The following is a 15,648-nucleotide window of genomic DNA, read 5'->3' on the forward strand; positions in this document are numbered from 1 at the left end:
ATATTCATGATATTATTACACCCCCGGGGGGTTCATAAGACAAGTTTTAGGTTTTAGTAGAAAGAAGACGGTTTTGAGTCACGTCAAACTAACCTTTGTGTAATAGCCGGAGAAAACTTTCAATGTGACCGGCGATATGAACTCCCGGAGAAAGTGCAGCCACTCTTTATCAAACCCAATTTGCTTCATGTGAATGTCATCCGTCGGAACTGTCTCGTAGCCTCCAGAGATCCTCTTGTCCTGAAAAAAGGATGAGAAAAGAAAGTAATGTGATTAACAATGGAACAAATGACCCACCGATCTCAAAGTGTGTGACCACAGAGTTCACCATGATGATGATGTTGGTGTGTCTGTGTGCCAATAAAACCACAGGCAGGGCTGTTGTCTGTCAGCATGAAGCTTAATGACCCATCCAGGAGAGTCACTTCCCAAACAGAGCTATTCAAAGTGTCTGTATGAATTCAGTCTGTCCCGGAAAACTCAGAGACACACAGAATTACCAATTTAAAGCAACATAAAACAGGCCAAACCCCTAAAAATAAATGTTGATCATTATTTCTTACTTTAGTGCAGCTTCTCATTTTAGACATGGGACCTATTGTCTGCTAGTTCTGTGTCTATGAGCTTTTCTGTTATAAAGTAAAGTAGTAAGGCAGAATTGTAAGAGCTCCCAAACCAGGAATGCAATAACACAATCTTGTAGCCCTGGGAAAGAGATTGGATTTGTATCCTTGCAGGGTATCTATTGAACTTTATTAGGTTTAATTGTAACTTATTTTCAGAAGATTTTATGTCACACCCAGGAATTGAAGTTATAACTTTTTTAGGCTGGTTGACTCTTATTAGCTCTCATTCAGCTAAGATTGTGATGTATTTTGAGAGCATTTAAATATCTTAGCCACAAATTAGCTACCCCAAACTAGCTATCCATGCTTTTGGATTTTTCATGTATTTATGAAACTAATTACATTTAAAAACAAGGAATTAGTTGTATTCAGCTACTACTTCTCCGATGACTTCTTACATTATGTATACTCATTGAAAAAAAAAAAAAAAAGATTGTAGGAATTGACACATTTTGTAAATATCTCGGGTTTCTGTAGTGTATTACGCTTTTTTGAAAAAATTCCATTTGACTCCATTATTGTTCAATAACAATTGGCAGTGAGGAATTTGTGGTGAGTGGTTTTGTACACTGGATGTAAGACTGAAATAATTATAGAAACCAGATTATGCCACATCATTTATACAGTGAAACCCTAGAACAGGGTGTACTTTTCTCTTACCATGACTGTAGATGTAGCCATTAAATCAAAATTTATACATAATAATAAAAAACAAAATTTGCTTAGAAGCAGGATATTATTTTTATACACACAAAAGGCTTATAAAAAGCAGAAGGGTTAGGGTTAACAGAAAACAGTGGCCACAGGCATGAGCTTGTGTTGCAATAGCTTTCACTACTATTCTCAGGAAGTCTCCACCAACAGTACTGACCTCATGTTTGCCTCCAGACCATAAACCATAGTGCTCCATCTCCTCAACTATTTCATCACACGCCTTCTCTGAGAGCACTGGGAACCAGAACACATCTGGACAAGGCTGCAACACACATATGAGCACACACACATGCATAGAGTGACTACAGAGAACAGACTTTACTCACATCTTCACCTGGGGTTGTAGCTGCTGTAATACAATACCCAGACATGCTAAAACCAGATGTTGGGATTTCCATGCGACATTATGTCACTGTCTTTTTCGCACTCTCAGTCTGTACATGCAAAGCCACACATGTAGACACAAACCTCCTCCAAGTGGTTCTCAGTGAAAATTTGTGTGTAGTTTGGGTGGATGTATTTCTCCTTCCAGTCCTGCATGTAGAGAGATTTTTAGATAAGCAGACTTTTTTTTTACACTGTTTGCCGACTTGCATACCTCACAGGACTAATCACTCTCCCCACCAGCTAGGAATCTTTTTTGCACTAACGCTTTCTATTGTCTCATATTTCTAATTCTTCCATTACTGCTAATAGGTTTTACAGGTGGTCGCTGTTTATGTTGGGAAAAATAGATTTCACATGCATGTAAAAATAATGAAAGACTATAATGACTTACCACAGGGTTTTCAAATATCTGCCACAAGTCGTTGTTGTAACGAGATACGTTGTAATTAGCTGTGGAAATGAGCCTCCCAAACTCATGACGGTTGGTTATGTATATGAATACTCCCTGCAGCAAATAGGGAAATAAATCCTCTTAAATTCTATACAAATGCTAAATCTGAAAAATCTCTTAATGTCTCACAATTCACGACAGATGTGCATCTACATAACCATAAAACATGCAGATTTAAAGCTCGGTAAATCCCTTAGTGGTTTTCACTGGCATACAGAGAGAATAAAAAAATGATTTAAGTGTGTCTAAAAACACACTGAAATCATGCTTAACTCTAGATTCAAGTAGACAGGTGGCATATAAATAATCTGAGATTATTTATTGGTCAGTCTTCTCTGAGTTGCTCTTGTAAGGACAAGACAGAGTCATTAAGGGGTTTGGTGGGAGGCAAGACCAAAAGGGCATCTTGGGATGAAGCAAATCTAGAGAGGACGCTCTAATTTCAGTGATGCATAGGGAGGGTGCTGTGTGGGAGTGGATCTGGACTCACTATCAGACTAGGCTTTGTTAATGTCAGAAATCACAAATTATGGGTCTGTTTTGCAGTCTTGTGGTGTTGAGTTTCCAAATTGCAAATGTCTCGGTTTGTGTTTGCAAAGATGTAATTCAGGCCAAATGCATAAGAAGTGTTGTAAAAGGATGTGTTGTTTTGGAGCCTAGTCTGAGATCAGTCGATGTGTTCAGTGGGGGAGGTGCTGCTAACGCGTGACTGGCTTGTAAGGGTAAAGCATCAGAGTAGAGGACTTGCAAAATGACCCTTGAGCCCTTTAAAGTCTATCTAAACCTAGCTACTTACAAATTTAAACTTTTCACAAACAAAAGGTTCACATTATTTTCCCAAAAACTGTAAGAATTATTATTTTTTGTTTCTTACATTGTGACAGACTTTGCAAAAGCCTTCAAACCCTTGAACTTTTTCTTATTGTTTTTTGATTTTTTACATTTACTCATATTTCATACACAAACATAGATAATATTATATCTGTTTTTCTTTATGCATAGTAGAGAAATTGAATGAAAATAATGTATTTGTATTGATACCATCATACTGGAAAATGAGCCTTTGCCTATTACAGCTCTAGACAGATTTTCCTAATTGCACTGCATTTACCTCCTTCCATCCTCCATGCAAGTCTCACCAGCTTTCCTGTCTGTGTTTAAAAAAAACAAACAAAAAAAACATCCTCACAGCATGTTGCTGTTCACACCACAGAGACCTCTATTTTTCAGGTTGACAGGAATTAATTATGAACTGATTGCACTGGTTTTTATTTAGGGCTATCGAAGCACTGAGAAGTGAATGCTTATACATGCCACACTTTTCAGATAAAAATATGAAATAAAAATGATGTATTCTTCTCCTTACATGTCACTAATTTGTTAAACTTGTATGTGGGTTAACCATATAAAATTCCAATTAAATATACCAAAGTTTGCCATTGTAAAATAACAAAATGTGGAAAAAGTTCAAGGGGTCATCGTATTGAAGAAAATTCTAGATCTCAATGTTAGATGTTATTGGAACTTGACATTTTAACTTAGCACTGCTTATTACAAGAATCACAATCAATTAGTTCCATTGAAAATTAAAATATCAGACAGCAGAACAATCAAAGCAAATATTGACCTTTGGGGACCTGAGCATATGGAATGATTCCGGAGAAGGGGAGTCTTTTTCCCTGTGACTTGTCTACAATAAAGGAGAAGCATTATATAAATAAGACTGCATAATTTTTACTCAAGAGTAAGAGACAAAGTGACAATTAAAATATGTCCATGTCACACATAGTAGAACTTAGTAGGAGTGAAAACGCGCCTGCATGATCAAACGAGCAAGATTCCCTCTGAAGCTGATGTTTTTTGGGGTTAGTATGGGAGGAATGCATGCCTTTGCAGGGTAGTGGTTCAGTGGTGATCAGAGGTGACAAGTAGGTGGCACAGAGCGGAGCTAAGTGAACAGTTTAAAGGTGTTCAGAAAAAAAGGAAGACACAAAATGCATGCTGTCAGCTGCCAAGCCACGCATTACAACTGACTGAGATCATGGCAATAATGGTAGAAAAAACAAAGGATGATGGGATGCAAGTAGAGCAGAGTACCTTAATGCTCTGTAGACAAAGCATGAACATAGTTGGGTCATGCCTTGGTGACAAATACATTTCAAAACAGCAACATACTTCCCTGGTTTTGGTTTCCATTGAGTCACTGACTTCTTTTAAAAGTTAGATGTGTTGTATTTTCTACTTGCATCATTAAGCCTTCTTGGTATGTAAACAAAATCCCTTTTTAATACCTTAACACTTCTGTCACACTATTGCCTAGCTGCCTTGTATTTTTACTACTTCCAGCAAGACATTAAACACTCTAACATTGCTATTCTACAAAACTAATACTATAGCATATGCATATATTTTAAAAATATTTTCAGATGTGCCAAAACATGTGCCAAGTATAGAAACAGTGTGGCAGAAGCTTATTAATAGCAAAACATATTCATTGTAATATTAAAAATCCCACAGACCATTTTTTCCCACCTTCTTACCATTTCTCTGGAGTTTCTACACAAAGCCATATCTGGGTCCAGTTTCTCCAGAACAAAATGATTCCTTTCTTTAAGTTCATTCCTCAATACAGTTCCCTTGATGAGGTATATGTGCGCCATGTAAGGAATGTTCCACACACCCCTTAAAGCAAAAAGAAACATACAATCTTTCACTTTACTTCCATACTATCTTAAGGGAACAATGACAGTTTGGTGATTTTATTCATTCCATGCATGAGTTAGGATTTAGCAACTACTGACTTGTGGTAACTATGTGGTTAACAAAGTTGATTTAAGTTATGTGATATTCAAAAGTAGCTTGTTTTTATTTTTTGCTTGTGACTATTTAGGATTTGTTCTTACTCCTCTACAAAGGGTTACAGTGAGAACGATACTGTAACAGTTGTCCTGCAGAACAGCAAAGAAATTTGTCATGAAAAACACCCAGAACACATTATGTTGTCCTGAGTAGCAATGGAAGGTGAGTTAAGTGTAACACAATTACAGCACTATGTAGAATATGTATAACATAACAAATGTGCACTTTAAAGGTGAACTTTCAAGTATTTGCACTGATTCCAATGAGCTTCTGGACATATGTTGCTATGTATCGCTAACAGTGGCTAAGAACATTTTCAAAACACTGAGATGCATTTGATAAGAGTTACATCAACGCTCAGAGATTAAAACTTGTACGCTGTGTTTGAAAAATTGAAAAAAAAAATTAAGATTAAATTATACGTTAAGCAGTATATGCTTGACTCACACTCGTTTCCTTTGTACAATGTCAACATAATCCTCAGATCGTGCATAGTAGCCGTCCAGACTCAAGGCTCCCCAGAAATTTGACCAGAGCTTGCCATGCCGAGTGACAAGTGGTCCAATTACTTTTCTGTGAAGGCAAAGTGGGAAAGAAATGGGTGCTTCTGTAACAGTGGATAAAACTAGACCAACGTCTAATGTACAGATTCTCTTTAAAAACCTTGTGCTGGAGCTGAGCAATTAACTTTTACTTGAAATAACTGCCAATTCAGTAACAAATCCCATAAACATTTAATGCAAACCAGGTCCACAAATTATGCTTGATTGAATTAAAATGATTCCCATGCCTCTCCTCTGGTAGCTCTAAAAATGTTTCACTCAGTCACATTTTGGAGGAATTGCTTCAACAAATCTTATTATTAATAAAAATAGTCTACATGTATTGTGGAATATTTTTTTGTTACAGCTTAATAAAAAAGACATACCAAAATTGTTTTAATTTAAATTAGATAGCCATATGCTTTATGACAGACAGACATTTTCTAGTTTGATTTTTTTTTTTTTATGTCCCCACCTTTCCCCCAACGGCCCCAGTGCCAGTAGAAAATTCCCATGGAGCCTTTAAATATCCTAGAAAGTCTCTCGCCTTGCATGCTTCCAGTCAGTAACAAAAGCCACAGTGACATCCAGTTTATGGGAAGGTTTCTTCACAATCATATGCTGCAAATGAGGAAAAAAGGTTTTCTTTTTCTTTGCTGGCTTTTTTTGTGTTCTTTTTTTTTTTTTTTTTTTTTAGTATTTTCAAGCGGCATTTGAGGACTAGTGCACCCGAATCCATCTGTTTCTATGAGGAGGAGCAAAAGAACGGGAACCCAAAGCAACCTTTTTAAAACTTTAATTAACTTGGCTTTAATGTTCCTGTGGGTTTGCCACTTCAGGAATGAATCCCACACGTCAGCAAGCACAACAGCTACCAGAGAACTGGTATGACTCCTGTTTCAGCTGTTGTGTGAGTACCTGTTTTGTTCAATGAGGAGCTTCAGTGTTTGCCGGTTGGTGAGCATGACATCGGAATCGATGCTGAAGTAGTAGCCACATGAAGCATCCTTGCGGCAAAGATCCCTGATAAAATAAACATGGAACATTGTCAAAAATGTCTTGTTTAAATTCATAAGAGAATTTTAAGCACAGAGTCTGAGTATCTTTAAACCTTACGTAGACGATGAATTATATATATATATATATATATATATATATATATATATATATATATATATATATATATATATATATATTGGTGCATCAGTAGCTTAAATACAAAAGGTTTGTCAGAGCCAGTACATTATGAACTGGTCAACTCAATCTTGTTTTGTTTATCTAACACAAAATTCTGAAAGATATTTGATTTATTTATTTTTTTAAAAGGTTTTATTGGCTCTAGTGGCCTTTATTTGATAGTTAATTAACAGGAAAGTGGGTAATGAGAGAAGAGAAGACATGCAGCAAAGGTCACTAGGCCGGGAATCGAACCTGTGACGGCCACATCAAGGACTAAGGCCTCCTTTTGTGGGTTGTGCTTAACCCCTGCGCCACCACAGCACATCCCAGAGATTTGATTTATAACAAGCATACATACATTCCCATGTTCCTGGCTTCTCCTTGGCTCAAATTTTCCTCTGGTCCCACAACTTTGAAGCTCTTGAACACGTCCCTATTCTCCTCCCAGAAACTCTGAATGTGCTTCTCGTGATAAACCTCCTGGGCAGGGAGCCAATATTAACAGATTATTGGGAGGGATTTGAACTGCAGTGATCTAGAAAAAGAAAACCCAAAAAGCAGCTGCACACACTCACGTTGTTATGAACAAAGAGTTTCAGTTTATCTTTTGGATAGTCAAGAGTGAGCAGTCGCTGGAAGAATTCAGGGAGGAATGGAGTTGGCTGTTCAATGAACACTCCGACCAGCACGTCTGGATATTCCTGTTTGGATAAAAGGAAAAATAAATCATTTCTGTTTTAAACAACTAATCATAGTGATACAACACTGTTTCAAATGAATCAAGAATATTTACAGTTTGCTTCAAACGTATTGATATATAAACATTATGGCTCTGCAGATGTCTTCAACATTACTTGTTTTTCTCCTACACTAAAGCCCAAGTGATGATTGAAGGCACATAAAAGACTCACAAAATGACACTGTGGATAAGCTATACATAGATGGGAATAAAGGAGGAGACAGAGATGAGGAAAGACTTTCCCATGATACTCTGCTTAGCCCACACAGGCCAGTCTGGACTTGTGATCGTCTTGACCAGTTCACAGCAAAAGGTCTGGGCCAGGGATAAAATGCCTTCTTAGCCGAACCGTCTAATTTGCACGTTCCGCAATGACTGTATTTCAGGCACAGGAAAGGAACCTCAAACATCAAGCCAACACAAGCTTAAATTGTTACACCAGGACTGTAGACGGGGCCGCCCAATAAAAAAGAAAAGGTCGGATTGACAAACTTGAGCATTTACAATGAGGTTTAACACGAAGCAGACACAGAAATTGGGCTTGTCTGGATGGCACACTACGAGTCTTTGGTGGGTTAAGACTTCCAGTGTCTTTGCATGGCCAAAGGTTCTAAGTTAAAGTTCATAAAAACCATACAGGACTGCCTGTGGACTGAGTTCACAGGAGTAGAAAGGCCTGGTCACAGTGGGAACAGTGTTCCCACATGACCCGATATCCTGGTCATCTCTGTCCCAAACAAACAAAGAGACACAGTGGAATGATATGTCTTCTTAGGCTATTTTACTTCAGCAAACATTTCTGTATTTTTTGTGAAAGGTCAGCTGAATGCTTTTTATGTATCTCAGTTAGTGTTAATGTAGTTTTAAAAGTTTAAAACACCTTGCAAAATATTTATAGCAATTGGACACTGTCACATTTGTGACACGGTAACTGCAAACTCCAGTCTATTTTATTGGAATTTTATGTAAAGAAAAAAAAAACAAGGAAAGAAGTGCGTACTTGTAAAGAGGATAGGAAATTATAAATTTTTCCTTCTTTTTTTTCCTCAAATCTGAAAGTTGCATTCAACCCTCTTGTACCAATAAGAGCTCCATGAATTTATGGCATGTCTCCAGCAACGTTGCACATCCAGAGACTGAACTCTTTGTCAATTTTCCTTGCAAATTAGCTCAGTGTCAGCAACCACAAGCTACTGTGAGCATCTGTTTTTCAAGATTTACATACTCTGTTCTGGATTTTGGTCAAGAGTTCTTAACTCATGACTATGCCCAGCTCCACACAATTTCATTGTAGGTCTGTTTGCATGTTAAGAGTCACAGTTCTGCTGGACAATGAACATTCACCCAAGTTTCAAGTCTTGTCATTGAAGGAAGATAACCATGCCTTTGTGGGTTTATGGTGGCATGAAATTTATAGTCAACATGTGTAGAATTCGCTGAGAAAAGATAATTTTTTTTTCTTATTTTACACCTTCAGTTCTATTGTTTAAATCTAAACCAGGATTAAAAATTTCCACAACTTTCTCCTGGGCCTTTTCCTGTATTGTTCTACATATTTTTCTACTGAATTCTAATAAACCCATGAGGCCTTTACAGAAAAGCTGGATTTACACTGAGACTAGAATACACAATTTTAGTCTCCAAGGTAATTGGTAAAAGTGAAATTTTGCAGGGTATCAGAGTAAAGTGTCCTCAATACAAATGCAAGACATGTATAAATTCACTTAAAATTAAATGCAATTTTGCATTGGACCATAACATAAAATCCCTAAAGCAACATTAACGTTTGTGGTTTAAATGAGAATGGTGAACGATTTTTTTGAAATGCAAAGTCCTGATGTCATTAAACCGTGAAGAAAAACTTTCAAAAACAAAAATCGGTGATAGATTCCAAGCTCAATGCCCAGAGTGACAAATTCGGTAACAGTCGTCACAGATTGAAGCACACTGCCTGAGACATTTCCGAAAGCCTGCCAGTCTTGCCCAGCTTCAGCTTAGACTGACAAATTTTCAGCATGACCGCTATAACTCACTATTGTGGAAAAAAGCCGGATTGCGGAGCCCACTAAAAGGCATGCTGGTCAACAGTGACTCCCCTTTAAATGAGCACTTCTCAAAACCTCAGAAACCATATCCTGCACCACAGCCATGCAATGCTTCCCTTTTCTCCTGAGTAGATCACATCACGTTTGTGCGCCTTAAAAATGTCCAAAAAGTATAAGGCTATTATTGCAGGATAGAAGGGCGAACTGACAGCCTCACTTATCTGTTGAAAGAAGACAAACCGAGCTCTGCTCCGTCTGTCTAGACGGTTACTCGTAGCTAGACAGCTCGTACTGGAAATACAAGAAACTGTTTCATCTTTTCCTTACTTCACAAAAAATTAGGTAAAAAAAAAATTTCCATGGCAGCAGTTTTAGAAAAAACAAGTAGTACAAACAGATGGAAAAGTGCTAAATGTGAATCACTTACATGTAACTGAGACAAATCCAGAAGATCATCATCACAGTGGCTGCACCCATGTTCATAATTCCATGCGTTGGGGACATAGTTCCCAAGGTAGTTCAAGTACATCTGTGGAAAGAACAAAGTCAGTGTATAATTTTGACTTCTTTTCTTTTCTAGACTTCTATTCAGCAAAAGTGGTCAAAATTAGTGGTGCAACAAAACAATTGGTTTAGAAATCAGAGAATGGTCAGTAGTTGATGTAATGGGAAAACCTATATATTTTTATATATGTAATAAAAGTCACTAGAATACAAATTTGGCAATAATATTGCCAAATATACACAATTAGCTCATATGTTATTTTTTTCTCATCTTAATTAACATTTTATTATTATTATTATTATTATTATTATTATTATTATTATTATTATTATTATTTTTATTTTTTTTATTTTTTTTAAGTGTTGTGTTAAGATTTTGTTTCATTTGACTCTCCTCTATGTCAGTCTTCTAAAACGATAAAAAAAATATTCCAGTTTTGCTTTTCAATGAAAGAAATCCAAAGCAAAATATTTTTGAAATTAAACTTATGTACAGAAAATTAAATTAGGTCATTAGTGACAAGAAGTCACCACCAACATTGATTTTAAAACGATCTATTTCACCACTGAGTTGATTTGTCTAATTCTAATACATGAAGCATTGTGTAAATAAAAGCAGGTAGACTTTAGAAAAAAAGAAAATATGTTTGGTAGCCTAATATTTTTTATCTTTTTGTAACAATGTTCCTCAGCAATACGTCTCATAGTATTGGCGACGTATTGCTCCAATATTATGAGATTGTTTATTCCCCTATACATTGTGCCATATAAGCAAGAGACAGGGATTGTATTAAATATTTATTTTAAATAAATAAATAAATTAAGAGCACTTGGTTAAAAAAAAAAAAAAAAGAAGTCTTTCAAATTCTGACCATTGCAAAACCTTTTCAAGTGGTACCCTATTATTTTTTTTTATAATTTCCTAAATATTCTGATCTCATCCACTGCTGCAGAGTTCTTGAATATTTATCTTAACAAAAGCATGTTGTGCAGGAGCATCTAATTTACTTTGCTAATTTCCCCATGCTAAAGTAGACATATAATCTTCTTGCAACCAGAATTAGCTGCAGATGATTAAACATGAGGTAATGTTTAACTATATGCCAGGTATTCAACTGTCCAGTCCTAGAAAGGCATGGATTTAGTGCTCTACCATTAAGCGCTTCCACTCCAGCTGGTATGACATTTTGGGGAAAATGACTCAATAAATTGGTGGGTTTCGTTCGAAGCTCGTGTGGTCGTTACTGGAAAAAGATTGTGATGAGTTAAAGGACGGGAAATGTCAGACTAAACTTGCGTAGTACTGCAGCATTATCTTACAGACATCCTGTTAACTTACTGACTCTCTTGGACTGATAACTGAATAATGGCATTGAGCAAATGAGAAACACATGGTCAGAAGCATTAGCAAGCAACCTTGACATGGATGAGAAGCCAAGTATGGTCAGGGTCATCTGGCAAGTATCCAGTAGGCTGCATTTTTTTCCACCCAATGTGAGGGAATGTATCAAGTGAAATACATTGTTCATGATGAGTCGTTACTGAGAAAGACATAAAGGACTAGAGTAAAAAGAAATCCATCTGACATCAAGGTATACCAGATTTTTAAAAGTTGTGGTTTCAAAACCACCAAAAGTTCTCATTATACTGTTCCTAGGGTTTTACAATCCTTACAGTAAGCTGCCAGAGAGACTGGAATATTTCCAGGTCTTCTGGAGCATAGTGTAATGTAGTGCTGCTCCTCCCCAACTTGTTGCTACACAGGTGGTCAGATGGCTGAATGAAACCAGCTAAACTTTTCCCTCACTTATAAGAAAGACAAAATCTTCTCTCTGGAAATATCTCCAAGTGTGAATAATGACAATCTTTAAAACCTAAACTGGTTTGATCCTTATTGTCCTACTTTAGGTGTTTCATCGTACTAATTTCCTTACATGTTCTCCATTCGTAATTACCATATTTTGTTAGTATTGCCTCAGTTAGTTATGTGCACACAGCCTACTGTAAATGGTAAATAGATTGAATATTTACAGCATCACATTGACCAAAATGCTTTTGCGCAAGTGCCACATTCACTGAGTCGAACTAGCTCACTAGCTTAGTGTGAAGAGGCTTGCCCAATGGCAAACCAACATCTGGCGGAGAGGAAGCTGGAATAAAACTCACAACTTTAAAATTGCAGGGTAACTACTCGTTCCACTGAGTCATAGCTGCCTCAAGGTGAAATAAAGCACTGTTAAAAGTGCACTTGCTGTACATAGTAATACATAATTTCACAAAAGAACAAACAAACAAACAAATAAAAAAAAAAAACAGCTTACATTCCAGCATAGTCAAACTAAATATTGGTTTAGGATGAAATAGCATAACTATGTGGAAAACTAGTATTGTGTTTCATAGATAGTAAAATGTATCTAACAAGAGTTTGATTCATTAAAAAAGAAAGTATGGCCAATAAGGCACTTAAACTTTGATGTGGTTTTAAAACATGTTTTTCAACCATCTTCATTCTTCATTCAGACAGCTTGACTAACTACAGAGTTAATATCAAGAAGTTATACTCATGTTACTCTATAAAAAAAACCAAAGGATAGAAATATGTGTGTATAATCAATACAATTACCTTAAAGTTCAAACAAACTTTACCAGTTGGTAATTCAAAATGTTTGCTTTAGCAAATGGTTAACAAGGAAATAAACAAAGAATGTTAAATATGTTATTTTTATAAAATAACATCTAATATTATTATAAAATAACTATGTGATAGATTATCTGAGTGGCAGTAGAAATAATTGTTGCTTTTATAATCTGACTGTTGAAGAAAAACACACATTTTGTTTAATTTGGGGGGTAGCTTAGAAACTAAAATATTCTTAAAAAGAATGTCATTCATGAGAATTATTTGCAAGCCCATTCCCACTTGTACCAAAGAAGAGAGCTTCATACTCACTTTAGTGTTTCCATTTCCATGGACGACGACAGGCAAAGAATTGTACGCTGTGTTTCTTACTCGCACTCTGTCAGTTCCAAACTTAAGAAGCACCTCATCTGCCAAAAAACATAAAGAACACCAGATTTCAAGGTCAGGTTTGAAAATCTGAAATATGCCACACAATGTCAATACAAAGTTAGTTCAGCAAGAACTAAGTCTTCGCACTAGCTCAATAAATACTAATAATTACTTACCAACAGCCCCGTTCAGATTCTGGAAAATCTGGCACTTGTGGTCCAGAGTCATGTTAAGAGATTCCTGTAATATGTGAACATGAAAATGTACTAGGCTGTCCAAAACATTTCTTTTGAAAAAGGTCAATACAAAGAAAAACAATGACCTACTCGTTTCAATGGATCCAGGTAAATCTTAGTGTAAAAGAGCTGGTCGTCATCATTGTCGTGGAGATCCCACTGTGAAACTATTCTGTGTACATATGGGGCATAGCCAATTATACCTGCAAATGAATGAACAGTGTGAAATGCATACCAATGTGTAGACGTCATGGTGAGAGATGTTTACACAACTGGCAGGCTGCTGGGTGCCTGGCTGGCTTAACAGCCTCCAACTTCATCTGAGGAAGCCATGACGCCTTAAACAAAGTGTGATTTTTGGCAATTATCTGAGGCACACATAAACACAGGGCAGGGATGTTTTCTTTTCCACAGAAAGTAAAAGCGGTTTGCAAAAAGCTGCAATCTATTTGTTGTGACCATCTTACATCACATACTTAAACTCTAAATGTACATTCTCATGGTATACTCCTCTATAACTTCAGTTCCTTTTTCTTTTCTCACTCTGTCGCTCAAGGACAGCAACCACAGTAACAGATTGCAGGGTTTAGCTATGTTGCTGGTGTGTGTCATTTTATATCCCATCATTGGAAAAAAACCTCAGACACTATAAACAAGTCAATGGACAGACATGACATAATATAAATGGTAGGAACGAGGAAAGAAAGTTCAAAGCAAAATCATCAATTTTATGCAGATTATATTGTTGGTATGTGGTTCATTTTACAGATCCTGGGAAAGTGCAGTGAACATTCTGCCTTAGTCTTCCTATCCTCTAGAGCAAAAAAGACACAATTATTTCCAGTAAATCCCAAAAGGACTAGACCAAACTGTGATCCAATCAAGGTCATAGGAAAAAAATATGACATTAATTGAGCTTTGCAACTTAATCATCATGCTGGCAGAATGAGTTTAACTAGTGTGGAATCTATGATGTAAAAATTGAAAGAACAGTATATAAAATTGAGACTTGGCACTGGAAAACATTTTGTCTGACAAAGCTTTGTTTTACATCGAGGATCAAAATAAAAGTGACCTAAAGTGACCTTCTTGTTCCTCTGTTTAAACATTCACAGTCTAACACCAATATGGAATCTCTCCATCTCAGCTCCATCCCCAGAAGACTGCACTCTCTTTGACACAACTGTGCACGTCCAAATGCTGTAAAACTTTCCTCACTGGTCACTTGGGCGGTAGCCGTAGGAACACAAACAAAACCTGCAATTTCATGCAAACTGTGGCACACTCAGGGGCCCAAGACAAATCAACATGTCAAGTCAATGACAATGAACGCAAAAAGCAGTCTCTGATCAGTCTGAGACAGTAAGGCTCCACTATGGGAGGTCGCACCAAATTGATGACCACAGGGAAAGGAGCAGTTCAATGCGCCAGAGAATTGGAAAGATGGGGTTTAGGTTAACCACAAATAAGCTTTTGCTTTGTTGCAAAATGTTCTACCTACATAGAATTTTTAAGTCTGCAAGATGCACCATTTGCAATTACTTTTAGAAAACATCCCGAAATAAAACCATAATTATGTCTAATCGACCACCGGGAGGATAACAGCTAAAAATAGATGTTTAAGCATAAGGTTAAACTTTGGGCAAATTTCCTCCTCCCACATTCTGCTCACCACAGACAGGAAATACTTCACAATCCAAGTTTATTTGGAAAATATACTCAAATTTTACACCAGAAATTAGCAATAAGGATCCTGGGGTTTTCTATTTTAAAACTAACACATGCTTATTGCTATTCTTTGTTGGTGCTGCAGCACTCTTTACACCAAATATTAGAACACAGCCCACTGAATTCCAGAAAGGCCTGCAGGTCTTCAGAGTTCAACAGCTGCGTTACACCCAGATAACTGGTGTGAGTATGTGGTTTCAACTTGTGTAATCCAGCATTATTTCAACTTTCTACGCATAAAGTATGCTGCAATAAAATCTTCTACAAATGTTAGACATAGTGTAAAGTCGTGGTTAAATACAAGTATCAATTTGGGGGTGGTTTAGGAGTTATTGTACCCTAAAGACATAATATAGATGGAAATCCACATATTTAAGACTCTGTGTGAAATCCCTGTACTTATACTATAGAAATACATCTATATTAGTGTGTAAAAGACTGTTATAAGCTGAGACAGACAGTTGAAATAGCTACATAAACAAGCAGTGATTCCAGTGTTTCTTGCATTCTTCTAGATTATGCCTTCAGGTAAAGTGCTGAGACAGTTATTGCCCCCTTACAGGTTCCATTAGCTTTTTTGCATCACATCTTCAAACCAATGCTAAAACCATACAAAAATGTCTTAATA

At 36.7% G+C, this 15,648-nt stretch overlaps 1 protein-coding gene across 2 annotated transcripts in view; it reads right to left on the reverse strand.

Moving 5' to 3' along the window:
* plod2 (procollagen-lysine, 2-oxoglutarate 5-dioxygenase 2) overlaps window positions 1-15,648 on the reverse strand; it is a 31,671-nt gene that overhangs the window by 1,940 nt on the left and 14,083 nt on the right. The window contains exons 5-18 of one of the 2 annotated variants that reach the window (XM_044105366.1): window positions 13,383-13,495; window positions 13,233-13,296; window positions 12,997-13,094; window positions 9,970-10,071; window positions 7,334-7,459; window positions 7,117-7,238; window positions 6,498-6,602; window positions 5,485-5,610; window positions 4,719-4,860; window positions 3,806-3,868; window positions 2,119-2,232; window positions 1,809-1,874; window positions 1,498-1,602; window positions 94-240 (exon numbers count right to left, since the gene is read on the reverse strand). In XM_044105366.1, coding sequence (XP_043961301.1) covers window positions 94-240; window positions 1,498-1,602; window positions 1,809-1,874; window positions 2,119-2,232; window positions 3,806-3,868; window positions 4,719-4,860; window positions 5,485-5,610; window positions 6,498-6,602; window positions 7,117-7,238; window positions 7,334-7,459; window positions 9,970-10,071; window positions 12,997-13,094; window positions 13,233-13,296; window positions 13,383-13,495 — 1,493 coding nt within the window. The remainder of the gene's footprint in view (window positions 1-93; window positions 241-1,497; window positions 1,603-1,808; window positions 1,875-2,118; window positions 2,233-3,805; window positions 3,869-4,718; window positions 4,861-5,484; window positions 5,611-6,497; window positions 6,603-7,116; window positions 7,239-7,333; window positions 7,460-9,969; window positions 10,072-12,996; window positions 13,095-13,232; window positions 13,297-13,382; window positions 13,496-15,648) is intronic. The other variant, XM_044105367.1, reaches the window with a different exon arrangement.

This window comes from Gambusia affinis, linkage group LG21, assembly GCF_019740435.1.
Source record: "Gambusia affinis linkage group LG21, SWU_Gaff_1.0, whole genome shotgun sequence".
Lineage (NCBI taxonomy): Eukaryota > Metazoa > Chordata > Actinopteri > Cyprinodontiformes > Poeciliidae > Gambusia > Gambusia affinis.